The sequence below is a fragment of the Gossypium hirsutum genome, chromosome A07, assembly GCF_007990345.1.
Source record: "Gossypium hirsutum isolate 1008001.06 chromosome A07, Gossypium_hirsutum_v2.1, whole genome shotgun sequence".
NCBI classification, from domain to species: domain Eukaryota; kingdom Viridiplantae; phylum Streptophyta; class Magnoliopsida; order Malvales; family Malvaceae; genus Gossypium; species Gossypium hirsutum.
In genome coordinates, this window is record NC_053430.1 from 24,234,162 (window position 1) to 24,256,729 (window position 22,568).

A 22,568-nucleotide genomic window follows, 5' to 3' on the forward strand; every position below is an offset into this window, starting at 1 on the left:
ATAATCTTTGTTTCACTTATAAAAACAAACTATTAGAAAACTAGAAAATATACTGTGATAATCTCATCCAAATTAGATAAATTGATTTCCAACAAGATTAATATAGTTTATTTTTATTATAATTGATACAATTTGAATTTATTTTGTTTTTTTGTTTTAAATTAGAAAAAAAATTAAATATAATTTTTAATATTAAAAAATTGAATTTAAGTTTTAACATTAATTTTTTAAAAAATAATAGTTAGTTGAATAAATTTAATACATTAGAATTATAATTAATTTTATCTAATCCAAATTAAAATCAAAATCCTAATCTCAATTCTTAAACTACTTCTTTTTCAGTAAATAATAAATAGCAGTAGTCGATTACAATGAAATCATAAATCAAAACTCAAATTGTCCTTTTGAATCAACCCCCTTATAGCTTGAGAAGGGACGGAGAACACTTGAATACTTGTGAACCTTAGGGCAGCATGTATTGTGATCTCTGGGAAGGTGACACATCTGAACATTCTAATTTCTATGCAATATTTTGTGAATAGCATGTAATTCTACAATATGACTAGTAGTACAGTTATCGGCTAACATTAATTCAACTAACAAAGTATTATCTGATTCAAGCTCAACTTGTCGATAGCCTTTGTCCCAAGCTAGTCGAAGCCCCTCTAACATCTATCTTGCTTCAATTTGAAACACTTCATCTTTCCTTAATGTCATCGAGTAACCACAAACCCAGCTACCCCATCATCATAAATGAAGCCCCCAATTGCAGCCAATTGAGTACTAGTCGAAACAACTCCATCTATATTGAGTTTAACCTAACCCCTCTCCGAAGCTAGCCATTTTGTAGCAGAAATAATAGTTGTTGAAATTTAACTTTTAAGATATTTATATAAAATTGTTTTACTTTTATTCAAAATGTTGAAGCAATCCCTTTTAATTACACTTTTATTATAATTTAAACGATTCAATTTAATTAATAAGCAATATCTTCTTATTTTAAATTATTTTTATTTAAATTAATATTAATTCTATTATCAAATGTATATATCTTTTAAAGATTATGCAATATACTTTTTAATTATTGTGCAATTACTTAATTATGATTTGAAAGAATGTTACGAAATACAATATTTTATTGAATAAAAATATCAATTTAGCCCCTGTACGTTATATGAGTGAGCAAAACAATGTTACGAAATAAAATATTTTATTGAATAAAAATATCAATTTAGCCCTTGTACATTATATGAGTGAGCAAAACAACACTTCCATTAATTTTACACAGTTAAATGTTTATTTTGGTGTTTATATGTAAGGTATAATAATAAATTTAGCCCTCAACCTTTACACATTTTTTTCAATTTAACCCTACTCTTTTATTGGAACTAAATTAGAAACTTTTGAAACTAATAAAGCTAAAGGGCCAAAAAGGCCTTAGTAATAAATTAAAAAATATCAATTATGCCCTTTTAAATTTTTAAATAATTTAAAAATCATAAAAATTATAAATTAAAGTTGTAAAAAAAATAAAATTATAAATTTTTATTAAAAAATAACAATACCGACACAATGAAAGATTAGGGATCAATTTTTTAAAAATCTTATAACCATTAGATTTTAATGGGTTGGTATTGTTTTTTAATATAATTTTTTAACATTTCTATAACTTATATATATATTTTAAATATTTCTTTTAAATTTTAAAATGATTTAATTGATTTTTTTTCTAAATTAAGTCTTTTTTTTACCCTTTAGCCTTATTAATTTCAAAAATTTTTAATTTATTTTCAATAAAAAATTAGAGATCAAATTGAATAAATGTGTAAATGTTGAAAGTTAAATTTATTAATATCTTATATATAAACACCATATTATAATGGTGGGATTATTTTGCTTACTCATGTAACTTACAATGATTAATTTATTTAATTTTTCAATAAAAATATATTAAAAAAATTTGTTATAGTTATAGGAAATTTTGTGTTTTTTAAGTTTTGATTTCATCAAAATCCATTTGACCAGATATATGAAATCATATGATAAACATTTATGAAAGCAGAATATATATATTATGGATGACATATTGACAGTGACATTGCTATGTCATCAGCCACCATGATACCCATCAACATATATTTACACTCATATCTGTCTTCTATTATTTTTAAATTGTAATGATTTAAAATTATGATAACTTGTGAATCACAATTAAAATAATTTTCAACTATTTCTAACCTTTTATTTTCTCTCTCATAAAAAATTATATAACTCTACTTCTAACTTAATTATTTTTTAGTACATCAATCTAACTTATTATATTTTGTTGACATTTCTTTTATCAAAATAGTTTAATCTTTAATAACATTTAAAAAAAAATTGTAACAACACTTTAATGAAGATAAAAAGGTGAAAAATCAAGTCATAATATGATGCCTTTTGATGTGACCTAAGTTTCTATATTTGAATAGATTTGATCTCTAAAAAAAGTTTATATTGAGAAAATCTTTGTCGCTTTATTTTGTACCGAAAATTAGGGGTGAGCGTTCGATCGAATCGAATTGAATGAAAAAATTTTGAGTTAATCGAGTTGACGAATCATATTTTATCATCCTAATTTGATTTGAAATTTTCTCAAATCGAGTCGAGTGAGATGGAATTCGAATCGAATCGAATCAAATTTATTTGTTCGAGTTAAATTTTAAAAAATAATTTTGGGTCCTTGTAATCACTGTCACCCATCATAATAAAATTTATCCACCTTAATCAAAATTTTTATTAACTTTCATCACCTCATAATTTATTTATTAATCTTTTATATACGGGTTAGCTTATTTGCTTGCTTAGTTTTTTCAATTATCTTTAGATTCTTGTCACTATGTATTTTGGAATTAAAAAATATATTAAATGTAAAAATATGATTTTTTAATAAAAGTTATTTTAAAGATAAAATGTGAATACCAATATAAAATTTTAACATGAATATTTAATGGCATAATTAATAATTTAATTTTAATATAACTATTCAATATGACTAAACAATTTAATAATATAAATAATATAAAATGTGAAATTTAATTTAATAATATAAATAGTAGATATAAATAAAATTATTACTATTTATGTTTAGTGATCTTTTTTTGGATAATTTTGATTTTTTATTTGAGAGTAAAAGGTGAGAAGCAAAAATTTAGGGGGAAAATAAAAAGTTTTGGGGGATAAAAGTTTGAGGGAAAGTAAATAGGGGGAGTAAAATTTTGGAGGGAAAATATTAAAAATAATTGGGGGGATGGATTTGGGGAAGATGGGAGGTGGATTGGAAGGAAGTAAAAGTTTTAGGGGGAAAGTGGGAGGGAGTAAAAATTATGGGGGAAAATCAAAAATTTTGAGAAAAAGTAAATGGAAGAGTAAAATTTTGGTGGGAAATGGATTTTGGGTAGATTGGGGAGTTGGGATAGAAGGGGAGTAAAAGTTTTGGGGGGAAAGTAGGAAGGAGTAAAAATTTTGAGAGAAAAGTAAAAAGGTTTGGGAGTTTGGGGTAAAAATGTAAAATACTATAGTTTAATATTCGAATTATTCGAATTATTCGAGTTATTCGAATTCGAAAACTCAACTTGATTCGAACTCGAAATTCGAAAAAAAAATTCGAGTTGACTCGAATAACTCGATTAACTCGAATAACTCGATTTGTTTAACTCGAAATTCGAATTTTTTTTCGATTTTTTCAAGTTGAATCGAGTTTTGGTCACTCCTACCGAAAATTATATCAAAGTTTACTTTTTAGAAGATAGTGATTCATATTGATTGTATTTTAACAAGCTATTAAATAGTTATTTAAGTGAAGATTTATTATTTTATGTATGAGATGAAAAGAACACTTATTCTGTTTAAGGTTTAAGGTAAGGAATTTGGTTTTGAGCATAATTATTAAAAAAAGTGAAAAAAGAAAAAGTGATTATTGGAGTAAAATTGTAATTTAGTGAATAAGTTACATCTAATACATTATAATTGAATGAAAATATGAAAAGCAAATTAAACCAATTCTCTCAAACAGTAAGTGTACCTATTGGGGTCAAAATTGTACAACCAAAACTGCATACTTTAATAATTTGGTTTATAGACTTTTCACTAATCTCTATCATTGCTGCAAACAATCATACATCTTGTAATATTTTTTTTATCAGTGTTTTAGAGTCAAGTTTGTTTTTTTTTTTACATTTTATATAAAATATTTTTAAAATAAACATTTATTACTTTATCTATATTATACTCTTTTTTATTAATATATTCTTTTAAAAATATTTACTAGTATTGTCTTTTATTAAATGAACACTATTATTATTTTGATGGTTTTTTCCACACTTTTATATAATTTTTTAAATAAAAGTATTAAAATTAACATGTCTATAGATTAAACTTGTGTATAATAGATTTATAAACAAATTCTTTACCACTATGCTAATAGTAATTCTTGAGTAAACTTTAAAAAAAATAATTTTTAACATAAAATGTTTTTTTTTCACTAAATTTATGTATGACACACATTTGTAGTTTCCACATGTATACTCGTGTGATAAAATTTCTAATATAGATTATGACACTAATTGTGTTGATGTCACAAGTCAACTAGATATTTAATTTTTGAAAAATAAATTTTTAATATTAAATTTTATTTTCACTAAATGATAACTTTTTGACATGTTATCGTAAAATGAAAATACCATAATAAACAATTGGAGTGCATTTTATATTTTTAATATGTTGTGTTTATTTATTTCAATTTTCTTTTACTCACAAGTTAAACAATTATTTATTTAGTTCAATTTCCGTACATATTGCATATTTGTTGTTATAATTATTAGTTTCAAACCTTACATTTCAAATTTTTTTTGTTATTTATAAACACATATCCATACACATGTGATAGAATTTCTAATATTAATATTTTTTTTTATTGTAGCACCAACTCAAGATTAATGATAACACCATGATATAAAATTGTACTCATTTAGCATTTTTAATTTGATGTGTCCATATATTTAAATTTTGTTTTACTGACAATTTAATCTTTTTTTTTTTAAGATTGTACATATTTCATGTGTTATTATTAATTAGTTTCAAACCATACATTCCATTGTTTATTATATATTATTTTAAAACACATTTATATTCTAAATATATAATTTCTATACTCATACACATGCAAAAGATTTTTTTATAAATAATTTTATAATTAAATTAATGTATTTGTATCGGAAGGCAACTGGTGATGAATTCCACATTTTCGACCCCCACCAAATATAAAGGGTTGAATAATTGAGTTGCAAATTATATAAGAAAGAAAAAGATGGAACCATTGAAATGGGTTTATTTAGGCCAAAGCTTTCATTTTCAAGAAGAAATGTGCAGCTTCACACCAAAATATATCATATAAATCAACTTCTTGTCTACAAGTCTTCTACTCTGTACCCTTAAGTCAGAAAATTTATTTTTGGAAATTAAGTTTTATATTTTTATAATAGTAAAAATATAATTTTACTGTTTTAATAATTATAATTTTTAAAAGATTAAATAATATTTTTATTATTTTTAAGGATCAAGATATAATTTTACAGCGAAGCCTTATTTATTAAGAATCAACAGAAGCTAATTTAATGTGATGTGATTTTATCACAGAAAATGAGGATAATTATTCTTAGCAAAATTTCAGGCATAAAGTCCATCAATTGTAGTTGAAACTTGAAAGGCTTTCATTTTAATTAATATCGTAAGTATCAGAAAGAAACCAAGCGATTTGGAATTAGCTGTAGTTTTGATTTTGTTAAAATATGATAAAGATGGATTTCCATGTGTCTCATCTTCTTTTACCACTGGGAGTTTCTGGTTTTAAAGCTTTCACACTAATTTTGTCCCAAATTTTACTTGCTGTTGCACATATGCTATCAAAATATACAAAACAGATGCAGACACAATTTTACTTGGTTTTAAAGCTTTCGCACTAATTTTGTTCCCAATTTTCAAATGTATCAAGATTTTCACATATATGTAAACAAGCAATTTTAGTTAAAAGTAATTGTAAAAAGATATGTACAGCCATGACACACACCCTTACTTTCAGAACGAATATATAGTTGAGTTGAAAAAGTATTAAAGGCAACAATTAGCTCACTCCTTGATCCAAAGTCTCCTGCATGCTAAATAAATGCATTAACTTCACTATCTCAATTCTCAAACTCCCACCTGAATAACATACGAATCAACCCTAGTGTGAGATTCCGATATCTGCTTCACGGCGCTTCTGGTTAATGCTTAGACCTTAAGACTTTACAATCATCAGATGGACCGTATAGCAGCAACCTATGAAGATACAAGAAAACTAGTCATAGATATATATATATTTGGCATATAACAAAACTGAACCAGCACATATAGACATCTCCAACCAAGAATGACTAGAGATTAGTGAATTATGTAGAGACAGGAAAAACTAACCTTTGGTGTATGTTTGGCACACAACATATTAACTCAGTCCTTCAAGATATAAGAAAGGATGACTAAAATTTATCATCAGGCACAAATCCCATTCGTACCATTTCATCATGAAACCGAAATGCCTCCTTTAAGTTGTCCTGGGTAACATGTCCATTTATGAGTGATGTGTATGTAGACCTATCAGGATCTATGCCTTTCTCAATCATCTTCCTTAATACCATTTCAGCTTCTTGCATTCTACCCTCTCTACAAAACCCACTTAGAATTACATTGTATGTAATAGCATCAGGAGAAAGCCCTTGATTCTCCATCTTGTTAATCCAGAGAAAAGCTTTGTCCATATTCTCTTCTTTGACAAATCCATTGATAAAAGTGTTATATGTAATGCTATCTGGAACAATTCCTTCTGCAGTCATCTTGGATAGAAACTTATCAGCTCTTGACGTATCACCTGATCGACAATAGCCCTTTATGATGCTATTACAAATCACAAGAGTGGGCTTAATACCCTTCCCTACCATTTCATCCCACAACCTGAATGCCTCCGGAACATGACCAATGCTGCAAAACCCGTTTATCAAAGTTCGATAAGAAATGTGATTAGGAATAATCTTTCTAGAAATCATACCAGCCCAGAGCTGCTTGGCCTTCTCAATTTCACCTACCTTGCAGAACCCGTCAATTAAGGTGTTGTATGTCACAATGTCTGGCTTAATATTCCTTTGAGTCATTGCATCAAACAAGTTTAGAGCTTTATTCATATTTCCATCCTTACAATGTCCATGGATGAGTGTTGTGAAAGTATAAAAATCAGGAAAAACACCCCTTTTTGTCATCTCATGCAATAGATTGTCTGCTTCAGTGAGCATCTTCTCCTTGCACAACCCATTCAAAATGGTATTGTAAGTAACAACATCCATATTACATCCCTTTTCTAGCATTTCATCCCTGATCTTCAAAGCTTCCAACATCGCACGATTTCTGCAATACCCATCTATAAGAATAGTATAAATTACATTATCTGGAACCAAGCCAGCTCTCTTCATATTATTAAAATAGTCTAATGCCTGATCAAGATGTCTATTTCTACAAAATACCCCAATAAGTGAACTAAAGCTAACCAAATCCGGAATAACACCTCGATGCAACATTTCATTGAAAATGTCTTCAGCTTCTGATATATTATTTTTTCTGCAACTCTCAACAAGCAAAGTATTATAGGTAGTAGTATCAGGACTCAACCCTATCCGTAGCATCTCATTTAAAATTTCTTTTGCTCTTTCAAAGTTCCCTCTCTTGCATAAACCATACACAATTGAATTATAAGTAAAAAGGCCTGGTTTCAACCCTTTATTTGACATGGATTTCATCAACCCAAAGGCTTCTTCCAAATGCCCTTCACGGCAATACGCATTAATCATTGTATTGTATGTCACAATATCAGAATAAATTCCCTTCTCTTTCATTTCTGATAAAAGAGATTTAATACAACTGATCTTTCCATCTTTACACAAAGCATTAACCATAATATTTAATGTATAAACATTTAACTCAACCCCAGCTCTAACAACTTCATTATACACTTGCCAAGCCAAATCAACCCATCCAACCTTCACTAATCCACCAAGAAGACTATTACAGGCATTAATAGAAACACAAAAACCTTTACTTCTCAAAATCATAAAGGCCTCGGATCCTTCTCTTAACTTCCTAGCTTGCACATAAGACCTAATTAACAAATCAAAAACAGAATCATTTGACCCAAAATTTCCACATGTGGAAACCAAAGACTCCACAATTTCAACACGTGAAACCCCACTTTTCCTAACCATCCTAAGAACCAAAGCCTGTGCATCAGGCAACCTTCCACATCTCACAAGAACATGAATCATTGCACTTAAGGACATCGAAGAATGCTTAAAATTCGAGCAGTTAAGCACAATAAAATCAACAAATCTTTTACCCAATTGCAAATTCTCACGGCAGTGCAAAAGAACCTCAACGACGATCAACGGGTTTATTCGAAATCGATAATTATGCAAAGAGTTCGCATTACCTTGCTTTAAACTGAACAGAATCTTCTCCACCATGAACGAATCCGGTTCCCCATTTGATGGGGTTTGTAGGGTTTGTAAAGTTCTAAGAAATTTGTGGGTAGGTGAAGTCTTGAGAGGGAGATTTCGAAAGAGTAGCCGTGACATGAGTGATTTTGCGTAGGTTTCAAACCTTTTGCATCAATTTTGCAAGCTGTTCAATCTGGCACTGCATAATCGAAGCTACATTAACGAAAGCAGCAAATATACGAATCAATTATACCATGTGCTTTATCAATTATCTTACAGTATAAAGCTAACAGACCTTTGGCTTACATTTTTTGTAGCTGAGATTGACCATTTAAGAACGGAGTCTGTGATGTCTACACGACTTGACACTGACAAGCATATGGCAGCTATTTAGATTCATTCCGATACGATTGGAGAAGGTCGTTACCACCGATTGAGCCAAAGGGATGTCCTCAAACAAATGTTCTTCATTTTACCCACAAGTTATGTAGAGCTCCTGATTTACCAGCTACGCCCCTATAATTTAATTTAAGTTACAAATTGGTCACTGAATTATTGATAAATTTATAATTTAGTTACTCAAATATTAATAAATTCACAATTCGGTCACTCCTAATATAATTTAATAAATTTCTAATTGAAACACCAAATATATTTCTCTCAACCAAATAAAAAATTTTAAATTCTATCAACTAAACTAAAAAAAAATCATTCTCAATAGTGTGTTAACTAGTATAAATATTTGAAGGAAATCAGCAAATTTGAGTAGTGATATGGGTTTTATCTTCTTCATTGATTTGGGCCTAACCATTGATATGAAAAACAATGCTTCGCAACCTTCTACGCATCATTATTTTATCTAATTAATAGCCAAAGAGATTGTCTTGTAATTAAAGACTTATTATTTCATTTTATATTTCATCAATTCTTCTTTTTCATGTATGCATAATTACAATTTTCGCTCTTAATCTTTTTGGAAATAATTAATTTAGTCCTCTCTTTTTTTTTCAGCCCTCAAACTATTATTATTATTTTTTAAATTATCCATAATTGGATGGAAAAATTAATAGTATTGTTAATTTGCTTACGTGGATGCCACATGGATGGCCACATGTGCTACTTGCTGGTAAATTAATTAAAATTTTCAAAAAAATTGTAAAAATTATAAAAAAAGGTTAAAATAAAAATATTTTGGAGAGAGAAAGGAAAACATGTCCTACAGGGCACATTTTCATTGATGTAATAGTGAAAACGTGTCCTGTAGATGCGTTTTCAAGAGAGAGAATAAAAATGCGTCCTATAAGACGTGTTTTCACTTTGGTAAAAATTGTTTTTTTCTTCTTCTTTTTTCCTTACGGTTGGAAATTAAAAGTTTGTAGATTTATTTTTGTCCGTATTTGAGATACACATGGTTATAGTTTTAATGAATGTTTGAATTTACAGTAGTGTCATGGAGTTGGGTGACCTACAAATTTCATCTGTCATGTGAGTATGAAGTCATCAATTATGAAGCTGAATCGCTTTGCAACTGAAGGTCCCAATTGGCAGTGATTATACGGTTTGGGGTCAACGTGTAACTACGGCTTCAAGTTTACAAATGTTATGTTGTCAAGGGATGGAGCATAAATGGGGTCGTAGTTGACAGTGGTTATGCGGACACAACAACTAGTTTTCCCTCATTAGAGGAGGATGCTTAATAAAACTCAAACAAGCGTACGAAGAAGAAAAACGTAGTGGCCTTTTAGTATAATCAAGTATTTTGTTTTGTCCATGTCCACTAAAGGTGGTGACCCCATTATTATAACATGTGACATAATTGGGGTGTAACAAGTTTTATTAACAGGGTCACTACCTTTGGTGGACATGAACAAAACGAATTATTTGATTATACTAGAAGACTCTTGTGTTTTTCTTCCTTGCACTTCCGTGTGGGTTTTATGAAGCATGCTCCTCTGACGAGGAGAAAATAGTTGTCGTGTCCACATAACCATCGTCAACTAGTACTCTAGTTATGCTCTATCCTTTGACAACATAACCTTTGTAACCTTGAAGCCCTAGTTGCACTTCAACTTGAGACGATATAATCACCGCCAACTTAGACCTTGAGTTGCAAAGCGATCCAAATTTCTTAAATGATGGTGCCATACTCACATGGCAGGTGAAATTTTTAGGTTACCGAGCTCCATGACATCATCGTGAACCCAAACACAATTTAAAATTATGAATATGTCTCCCTCAAAGCGAGAGAGAAATAAATCTTTAAACCCGAAAATTTCAACACACAAGTAAAGAAAAAAATAATTTAGGGGAGACTAAGATGTAGGTGAGTAGAGGATGAAGAATGAGCATTTATATAAGGAATGCTTTCTCTCTGGTTATTTCAACCAAGCCAACTTGATTACTTCTGAGCACCTGTAACTCGGGATTCCCAAGATAAACTTGATTGGAGAAAATGTAAAAATCGCGAACTCAATGACTTTAGTGTGTCCACACAACCTGAGAGTATCGAAGACAAGAGCTAATGACTATATAGTAACTCATGTGGTGAAAACACTAATTGTCACGCCCCATATTTTTATTTTTAATTTCTTCAATTCATGTGCAAGCAAGTTAAATAACCTAGTGGTAACTGGCTTAATTAAATTCCCTAAGATCCTATGTTCAAATCCCCTTACCCAATATTATTATTTTTTGAATTTTTAGCCTTAAAAAGGTTGGTCAACACCCCACTTGCCATCCACCCAAAGTTGCCATAAGGGAGAGATTCTTTCCTCTCTTAAGTTGCTTTCATTTCCTTTAATAGCGCATATTTTGCTCCTTATGTTCCCTTACCTGTCTTTACTTCCCCTTGAGCCATTCATTTCCACTTTTTCCTACTCCCCCATTGACCTTGTCGTCCCATGCACCTAGACACCCAAAATTCTGATTTACTTTTCATTTCAACTTTCTCTCATCCATTTTCTCTCTTTTTCTCCTTCTCTAACCATTATTTCTTTTACTATTTACCACCAAATCACCACCATTAGCCACAACATTCTCACCAAACCACTACTATAACACCACAAAAACTCATATCTCTTCCACGCCTCATTCATACATCATCATCGCTACACCACCACCGCACTGCTGTCATGTCGCCATTATTAGAATGTCATCATTAGTATGAGTCCTTAATAATGAATGACCTCCCTAAGATGTGATAAGTGGTCAGACCTTGTAACTGAGCAGATTAGTATGCCATCAAAGAACACTACAATGGATTTCCTTAGGAAGGGCTTAAACATAGCATTTTATTAGAGCTTGAAAGCTTGATGGGGAATTCGTGAGGCCAAAGGGCATAACGAGGAATTCATAGTGGCTTTCATGTGTTCAAAAGGTAACTTTATGAATGTCTTGTTCCTATATTTGAATCTGATGGTAGTCAGACCTTTAGTCCAACTTGGAGAAAAATTTGGCCTATTCAAGCTCATCCAATAGCTTTTCTATCACTAAAATGGGAAATTTGTCCTTCATGGTAAGTTGGTTGAGCCATCTACAGTCAGCACAAAGCCTCCAGCTCCTATTTTTCTTCTTGGCCATGACAATAAGATAAGCAAATGAGTTATTATTGTCTCAAATGACTATTGCTTGTAACATCTATTGGATTAGCCATTCTGTCTCATTCTTCTGAACTGTTGGATAATGATGTGGTCAAATCTTCACCACTAAGTTCTCGTCCTTGAAAGGAATTCTATGATCTTGCAAACGAGGGGGAAGTAGCCCACTAAGTGCTTAAAATACATCAGCATACTCTACAAAGAGCTATTGCAGTTCTACTTTAGGAGCCTCGGCAACTACCGCTAATGTAGCTTGATTGTTTGAAGTCATGACTTCGAAACAAGGTCCTACTTCATGCCCTACCAAAGAAAAACACCTTGAGTATTGTGTAGCAGACATGATTTGAATAACACCAGGTATGATTCCTTGAAGAGTGAATAGTTTCCTTGGTAGGAAAATTACATTGTCAATTAAGCAAAGTTCCAAACTATAGATCCTAAGGATGACAGCCACTGAATCCCCAAAACAATATCACATCCCCTAAATAGTAATACCATAAATTAAGTGGCAAATTAGCTGCCTTGAGCTTTCCAAAAGACCACTCTATAAAGCCCATAGGTGGAAAATTTGCCCCCATCAGCAATGGTGACCTTCAGTATGCAGTAATGCTCTACAGGCAGAAACAACTTCCTCACCAGCTTGACATCAACAAAATTATGAGTTATGCCTAAGTCGACTAGAATAATTACGCAAGTGTTACCGATATAAGTTGCAATCTTCATAGTGTTATTCTGTAATGAAGGGCTTTTATCTTAAACCAAAATACATGAACAATTTCTCAATAATACAACTTACTAGCTTAGCCTTATACATGCCACAATAAAAATATGAATCCAACTATACCAGGTATAATGGATGATAATGTGATTAATATCTCTGACTTCAAGGGATCCTTGAGTAAATTGGCAGTACTGAAAGAAAAGGGAAAAGAAAGAAAGTAAGCATAAAGCTTAGTAAGTTGCATATAATAAGTATACAACAACATTCTCACCATTTGCCATCATGCTTATAGCTCAAAGGTAAACATAACTTAACTTACTCAAGTTTTAATTTCTAAATTAAGCTTGTTTCTCATGCTTATCATATAGGTACCTGTAACACTCGTAACATGGTTACCCTTTCTTTATCAAAATTGAACTACAACTTTCACCATTGAACCGTTTTGGGATACTACTGGATATTCTATGAACCTTCGACATGGGATAAATTACCGATGCCATGTCCCAGACATGGTCTTATACTAGCTCTCATATATGCATGTTGATGCATGTCCCAGACATGTCTTACACTAGCACAACTCTTAGCCGATGCGTGTCCTAAACACGTCTTACACTGGCTATCTTTGTCGAGGCCGATGCATGTCCTAGACATGTCTTACTCTGGCACTCATAATATGGCTGAAGCATGTCCTAGACATGTCTTACACTAGCCCTTATCTGGATGCCGATGCCATGTCCCAGACATGGTCTTATACTGGCTCTCATAGTACGGCCAAAGCATGTCCCAGACATGTCTTACACTGGCGTACAAATCACCCAATGTCTTGGCACGAATATCCAATTCATATCCTAAGGTTCAACAGGATATTTCTACTATCTCAAATATCACAAGGCATTCTCAATTTATAACTTAACAATTTGTACAATATCAATTCAATGACAATATGAATACAAGTATTAACAATGTAGTTGTACTATTTACATACAACCTACCTTGGACTACAAAAAGTGCTTGACTAAACGGCTTAATCGAATTGCTTGGCTTTGCCTCGATCTAGGCTCGGTCTTGGAAAATCTTGATCTATATTAACAATATACATCCTTTTAGTCACTAAACACAATTAAGCATTCATAAATTCACAAATTTGGTAAAATGACCATTTTGCCCTTAGGCCTTGGCAAAATGACCATTTTACCCCTATGCCCGAAAATTAATTTTTATCGAATTTATTCATATTTTTAGCCTAGCTAAACTCTTTTTACTACTAGAGCAATCCCAAATTGTCACTATATCACACACTTATTACTTAATTTGCAATTTATGCAAACTAGGCCCTTTAGGTGTTTTCATGCTAACACCTTTCACAAAAGTTGTTTATAGCACAACTAGGACTCATATTTTCCATAAAAACTCAGCATATAACACAAATACATCTATGGAAAAATCCTAAACTCTTGACTATTTTGTAAGATATCACCCTCATTTGAAAGCTCATGCTTCAAGGGTCTCAAAAATATAAAAATCTTGAAGAAAACTCATTAAAATCACTTACTTATGAGTGCTTTAAGTTGCTACAGATTTTTGAGCTTTCAAACCCCCATTTTAGCTGATATTTTCGGTGGTAGAGAAGAAGATGAGAAGGTGATATCATCTTTTCTTATTTTATTAGCCACCAAACCCAACCCAACTTGGACTTTTTGACCAATTTGTCTCCCATGGCCGGCCAAGCACTCTAAAAAGATCTTAATTGCCCTTTAAATACTCCAAATTTTGATTCTCTAGCTATTTAACACATTTGGGTACTAAAAGGTAACTTTTGTCTTTTATGCGATTTAGTCCCTTATCGCAATCGAGCTTGAAAACATTAAAATTAACTAACTAAATTTTTCATGCACTAATATAATCATGCTATAATATCATAATTATAATAAAAATAATTTTTATATCTTCGTATTTGTGGTCCCGAGACCACTGTTCTGACTAAGCACTAAATCGGGTTATTACACCATTCACCTACTCCAAACCAAAAGGCATATAACATGGTATAAATAGGCATTCAAACCAATCTTAACCAAGCCTAATTCATGTTATTTCCATACTAAGAACTATATGACTAATTACATCATATTTTTCCAATTCAAATCATACCAAATTCATATTTACAAATCACTTAACTAATTAACCTCATATATGCACTTTCTTACCTAAAATCACACGTATACCAAATCTTCAAATTTCAACCATATGGTACTCAAATTACCAATTCACAATAAATATCACATAGCAATTATCAACCACATAACAAAAGGCTATTTACATATATATACATCTCCAAGTATACCAAAATAAGCCAAATCACATGGCTATATATATAACCTAACATTTATTATTTACAATGCCAAAACAAATGACTAAATCCATTACCAACATAAAGATCATATTGACCACAACTCCTATACAAGCCATATAACTAAATACATAAGTTCAATAGTACCAAAATGATAACTCAATAGTGAGATGAGATCTCTAACGAATCTCAAATCCGAGCAAGCTTCGATATTCACTATAAACACGAAAAAGTAAACAGAGTAAGCTATAAAGCTTAGTAAGTTTGTATACTGATAAACTCAACTTACCATACATACACAATTTAAGCAATTAAACATAACATAATATAATTCATATTGATCCACAAACCTATCATATATTCATTCACAAGGTTAGATATGAAATTCAAAAGTTTCTTCGATTCAATGCTTGTATGGTTCATGTATATACCTGTACAAACTCGTATCAATCTCATACTCGTCCATATCCTTGATATACCCGTTGAACCATTTGGAATACTATCGGATGCTCAGAAATCTCGCACCCTAAGTACTAATACATAGCCGAAGCTATCTTAATCTCATATATCATATAATACTCACTCTCGAGCTATAAACGGGTCTGCTTACACAAGTTGACGGTCACGACGTAGCTACACGGTACTGTTCACACAAGCTGACGAGAATTTGCAACACATGCCGGATAACTCAGCCATCGGTAGGACGTATGGACCAGCACCCAAACACATAACCCCTAATGACATGTCATTTGTATCCTAATCTATTCCTAAGGTTCAACTGAGATTTCACATTGCCGAATCTTCATTGAACATATCCGTAAGGTCGTATTCACAATTAAATTCAATAATAAAGTATTTAAAACATAATTATATAAATACTTATTGTAACGCCCCCTTACCCAAGACCGTCGCCGGAGTCGAGCATGAGACATTACTAAACTTATTTTAGCATTTAAACAAGTTCAAACAATTCTCGTAGTAAACTGTCCATCTGCATCACAGTCGCTAAAAAAATTATATCTCGAGTTACGAAACTCAAAATCAAATTCCATAAATTTTCCCTAAAACTAGACTCATATATCTACTTACTAATTTTTTTTCTATAATTTTTGGTCAGTCCAATTAGTACAGTTTATTAGTTAAAGTCTCCCCTGTTTCAGGGTTTGGCTACTCTGTGCACTACGAATAAAATTTCTTCCTGTACAGAGATCCAATGACCATGCCGTTTATTTCTCTTAAAAATAGACTCAATAAGGAATCCATACATATAAAGTGTGAGTCCTAATTATTTTTACACAATTTATGGTTAATTTCTAAAGTCAGAATAGGGGATCCAAAAATCTCTCTGACCCTGTTTCACTAAAACATAAATATCTCATAAAATAAAACTCTTTTACCTATTTTGTTTCTTCCACATGAAAATAGATTCATTAAGCTTCAATTCCATATTTTATTCATTATCTAATTCTATCTCTATTATTTTTAGTGATTTTTCAAACTTACGTCACTGCTGCTGTGTGATTCTGTTTTATAGCCAATTACACCATTTTATGGATTTCCATAGATTAGTTAGCACATAAAGCATATGTGTTATCAAATATAATCTTGATTAGCCACTCCAATAGATAATCATTTTCAAACATTTCCATGCCATCCATGAGCCATATCATAAGATTATATACACAAAATGATTATAATGCTATACATGCCATATTCCCAAAATATACAAGTCATTATACCGAAATAGTTTGTTGATAATGTGAGCGCGCCTCCGACCGTTCTCGATCTCCTAACCGGCTTGACAAAACTACAAAGAATAGAGAGGAGGGAGTAAGCATAATTGCTTAGTAAGTTCACATGTAAATAGCAAGTAACATAACCATGCAATAATACGAAATCCACATTTGCATAATATCACCAAAGCATTCATATCATATTTCTCATTCATGATCCTACCATATTATTGTTATATTGAAGTCTCAACCCGAGGGTTAAGTACATACCTATACAGAGTATCCGTTCCACAACACTTACCAACTAGTCACTTTCATCTCAAGAATTCTTCCATTTCACTAGAACTTTACCCATTGAACACATCGGAATATAATTCGGATACATGAAATCAAACTATCATAATTTCACCCATAATGAACTCGGAACGCAACTCAACGAGCTTAGGTGCTCACATCCATAATGAACTCGGAACACAATTCAACAAGTTCGGATGCTTGCATCCATAAGTGAACCTGTAACGCAACTCAACGAGTTCGGATGCCTCATAATTCTCACGAACTCGGAACGCAACTCAACGAGTTCGGATCTCAATTTCCTAGTGACATGTCACTTGTATCCTAATCTATTCCTAATGTTCAAACGGGATTTTCCTCGATCATACTCCTTTGCCATCTTCCACGAAATGTCGAAATCGATACTTCGGTGATAGTTCATACTCATCAAGTAATTCACATAATTACATATTATTCAACAATAACCACAAAACATAACATTTCATGATAATAATAAGCATCATATCATATAAACAACATTGAATTGCTTAAAACAACAATCATGTTACCTTATTTACTCATGAACTTGCCTCGGTACAAAATGTATAAAGGTTGCAATTTAGCTCGAAATCTTTTCTTTTCCCCGATCAAGGTCGATTCCACGTCTTTCTTGATCTATAATAAAACATTTGACTTATTAATGTCTCACATTACTCAAATTACTCCAAAAACATCCTATGGCAAAAATTATAATTTTACCCCTAAAGTTTCACAAAATTACTATTTTTCCCCTAGCTCGGAAATTAAACTTCTTCCTATTTTCTTATGTTTTATGACATGCTGATCATTTTTCCCTTCTATAGCAACATCAAATTCACACTTTATCACGTATTTATGAACATTAGATATTTTTACCGATTACGTCATTTTAGTTGTTTTTACGTAAAATCACTTAGCAAAAGTTGTTTAACACAATCTCAAGCTTCATATTCTACCATAAAACATCAAAATTTAGGCATATCATTCATGGGTAAATTTTTAAATATAAACCTAGCTCAAAATATTGGTAGAAATAGGTAAACCGAGCTACGAGAATTTCAAAAATATGAAGAACATTAAAAACGGGGCTAGGATTGACTTGCTATTGAGCTTAGAAGTTGAATAAACCCTAGCTATGGTAGCAAGTAAATTTTGGCAGCAACATGAAGAAGATGAATGGATTTTTGCTTGATTTTTCCCATTTTAATTCATTAAAATCCAAATGACCAAAATGCCCTTCCTTACTAAACTTTCAAAAATTCCATCCATGTCCAATTTTTGTCCAAAAACTTAGAAATTGGTCAAATTGCTATTTAAGGCCTCTTAATTAATATTCCAAAGCAATTTCATACTAGAAATTTCTAGAATGCAAGTTTTTCAACTTATTCAATTTAGTCCCAAATTAAAAATTAAGCACTTTATGCATAGAATTTCTTCATAAAACTTTCACACAATCATGCAATCATAGCATAGACCTCAAAGTAATTATAAAATAATTATTTTTATCTCGGATTTTTGGTCCCGAAACCACTATTCCGATTAGGCCGTAATTTAGGATATCACACTTATTAACATACGAACTTACCTCATTCACAAAATGACGAAATGGACCGACTAGTCCAATACTTTATTTTTCCCCCGATCTAGATCCGAACTTAATTTTTTTTATCTATATGTAATCAAATTTAGCTTATTTAATCAACATTCTATTCAATTTAACCCCAAATGCATATTATGGCAACTTTACTCTTTTGCCCCTAATATTTCAACATTTTTACAATTTAGTCCTTAGCTTATAAAAATACAAATTCATGCAATTAGGTCCCTACTCATGCTAGCCGAATTTTCTTTATTACTGAAGTAGCCCATATTTTTCATTTATTTCATATTTCTACCACAAAATTTCCACATTTCACAAATAAATCCCTAATTGACAATTTTACCAAAAATCATTTTACAAATGTTGTTTATCTAACAACAACCATACATTTTCAATCATCAAACATCAAAATACTCATATATTCATCAATGGAAAAAATCGTAAACCTTTAACAATTTTGCAAATTAGTCCCTGGGCTAACTAGATTAAGTTACAACGACTCCAAAAACATAGAAACTATTAAAAACAGGACAAAATTACACTTACATGCACAAGGAGACTTGGTCGAACCTTGAAATCCTATCAATGGCTTTTCTCCCTTCTAAGTTCAGTTGAAGAAATGAAGAATAAATATGATAGCTTTCTTTTTCTTTCTTTAATTTTGATTTATTTTATCAATTACTTATTTACCCTTTACTTAAACATTAAAACATACATAAATAATGTCCATAAATGTCCACTTAAGCAACCAATGATCTAATTACCACATAAATCCCTCAATTATTTAATTTCATAGCCATTTAGTACCTTTAGTTAATAGAACTCAAGTTTTGTAATTTACGCGATTTAGTCATTTTTATCAAATTGAGTATTTAAACGATAAAATTTCTTAACGAAATTTTCACACAATCATACTATTATGCTGTAGACCTCAAAATAATAATAAAATAAATATTTTGACCTCGAATTTGTGGTCCCAAAACTACTATTCCAATTTGATTAAAAACGAGCTGTTACACCTTTTTTAATCTTTTATATCAACTTTGGATATGGCTCTACTAGTAGCCTTATGACTATTTACACTAAGGTGAGATCCATTGCGAACTGGAGTGAAATTCGAGATAAGGCCAATTTTTGTGGTTTGAAACAAGGTTGAGAAACGAGGGTGTCCTCCAATGCCCACTAGAGAGTATTTCTTTTGAGAATTAAACAGTATGTTCTCAACTTGCCTAGCAAACAAAAACGCCTCTACCAGTGTATTAGGTTTGAACAATTGTAAGTATTACCCAATTTCCAAATTCAGATTACTGATAAAATTACTTAAGACATAAGTTTCAGTTAATTGAAGTTGATTGAGAAGACTTACAAAGTCATTGTGGAATTGTTCAACTAAGTCATCTTACTTTAGGGAAACCAGTTCAGTCATGGGCTCTTGAAAGGAACTAGAGCCAAATCTCTCATTCATGTTACGAGCATAGCAGTCTCATGTTAACAAATGGAACCCTCCCTATTTTTGAATATAGAAATGGTGCCAATCGAGTGCCATCCCCTCCAAACGAAGCATCACAGTCCTCACTTTGGGACTATCAATAATACCTCCAGCCTCAAAGTATTGCTCCAACTTGGGCCATCACCCCCGAAAATGGAAGCCATCAAACTTAAGACACTCTAGTTTATAAGAACATAGAGTCCTCTCCATATTGCTCGAGCGTGAGGGAATACCCATACATCCCAAATCCATCATAAGAGAAATAGTCAATGTTTCTTTAGGAAGAAAACCAGGTGGAGGGCCACCTAAAATGCTCTTCCCTTTATCCTCTTGAGCCCAAACAATACGAATAGAAGGCAGATTACCCAAATATTGTTCAAACAAGTTTTGCAACTCAGATTTTATCTCACCAAGAGAGTCATCTCTAAGCTCCTTTAGACGAGTGTTGAGCTTGGCGTCCCACTGAGATAACTCAATCTTAAGTTGGGCAACTTCCTATTGTAGATGACCAACCTTTTTTTAAGATGTATTGTAACTCTATCACTGGCCATGGAGGATCAGTAGACTGTAATACCCTTGATATGGTAAATTTAGAAGAGAGAATGAAATGAAGAAAAAAGAAGAAAAAGAAAATTTTCATTCACAAATTGCATAATCGTTTCCATTTTTCCTCCTCTGCTTAAAATGAAACAGTTACAAGTTGATTATGGAATTTGTTATTCTATAGCTACAATCACCTTAAACATAAAAAAAATAAAAAATAAAAAACACTATCCAAAATGCATTGTTTTATTTACTATCTTTTTGCGAAACGCAACGCCGCAACGACTTGAACAGAATGATTCCTCTATAACAAAATAAACAACGATGATGAAGAAGACTGGAAGAGTTGCCAATTTGGATTGAATAGGTTTACTTATTTTTGATTTATTCTTCAGCATCTTCTTAGTTTATTATATACATTTTTATATTGTTTGGATAATTCTCGTTTAATTTTATTATTCAGTTGTTGAATTTAGTTGAGTAGAAGCACTCAAGTCGCAACGAAGGAAAATAAATGATAGGGAATAGATAGTTTAAGATTCTCTTTCAGGGATGTATATTTTATGTAGAAATGAGGGAGCTTTGGTATAATGAATTATGTTTTATTTATAAAGCTATGTTATTTTAGCTTTACAAAATCTTCAAGGAATAGAAATTTTAGGCTCATGAAGTTATAGGAAGCATGAAATTAGTCATTTCAAGCAAATCATTTGCATGTTTTAATTAAATATGATTTTGTTGTCTACTCTTTCTTCTACTATCATGAATAACTAAATAGATGCACTTTGTATCTCATATCTCCACTCTTTTCATTCTAAATGCCATTATTATTGTATGAACCTTTCTCAATACAATAGATATATGCCTCATGGTTGAATCTTTTAGATAGTAAATGTTACATAAATCTCTGTGAGATATGAGATCTCTATAGAGGCTTTTATTGTAACATCCATGATTTGATAAATGCAGGGTTGACAATGGCACTGCTTGTTGTGATGAATATATTAACCCAAAAATCAATCAAGCTTATAATCTAAAACCATACCTATTTCCCAAATCATCATTTTTCGGCTTTGAGGAAAAAGTTAAATTTCAAGAGCTTAATTTATTGCAAATTTTCAATTAAAATTTTAATTCATTGCAATTCAATTGGGTTTAATTGATTTCTTTTATTAATATACGAGGGTGTTCTTAAGATTTAACCCTTATCTTTTTTGTTGGTAATAATCAATGATTTTGAATTGAATTTGACTCATCGGTTGAATTGATTGTATCGAGAACCGATCAAAATATCAATCCAAAGAATTATTTTTAATCGGTTAAATTGAGAATTAATATGAATCGATTAAACTAGCTAAAAGCAATTAAACCAAATTCTTATTTTTTATATTTAAATTTTTAATAATTTTTAATTTAATTGGTCAGACTAATCGATGATTTTACCGGTTTAAACATGGTACGGTTCTAAAAACTTGGTAATAACCCTTTACTTCTTTTGTGAAGGAGCTGTGATTTTGAAAATTATAACTGCCAATAGAAAAGGATATTTTGGTTGGAATTTTGGCAAAAGGAGTTGTTTGACAGGTGGCGTTATCGTATTGGGCTGTCGTAGTATCGCGTGTAGGAGGCTGTTACCGAGTGATGATTTTTAAACGCATCAAATTTCAGGTGC

General features: G+C 31.2%; 1 protein-coding gene across 3 annotated transcripts; it reads right to left on the reverse strand.

The window, feature by feature from the left end:
* Nucleotides 1-6,042: 6,042 nt before the first annotated feature.
* On the reverse strand, nucleotides 6,043-9,020 carry LOC107953177 (pentatricopeptide repeat-containing protein At5g01110). 3 transcript variants are annotated; one of them, XM_016888412.2, is made up of 3 exons: nucleotides 8,862-9,020; nucleotides 6,493-8,754; nucleotides 6,043-6,357 (listed from the first exon to the last, which is right to left on the reverse strand). In XM_016888412.2, exon 2 carries the CDS (start codon nucleotides 8,691-8,693, stop codon nucleotides 6,555-6,557), a length of 2,139 nt encoding a protein of 712 aa, XP_016743901.2. In that variant the 5' UTR covers nucleotides 8,694-8,754; nucleotides 8,862-9,020; the 3' UTR covers nucleotides 6,043-6,357; nucleotides 6,493-6,554. The 3 variants fall into 3 exon arrangements, with proteins under 3 accessions (XP_016743901.2, XP_016743904.2, XP_016743903.2); XM_016888415.2 differs by having other exon boundaries at nucleotides 6,493-8,768; nucleotides 8,862-9,018; XM_016888414.2 differs by having other exon boundaries at nucleotides 8,851-9,018.
* Between the last annotated feature and the right edge of the window lie 13,548 nt (nucleotides 9,021-22,568).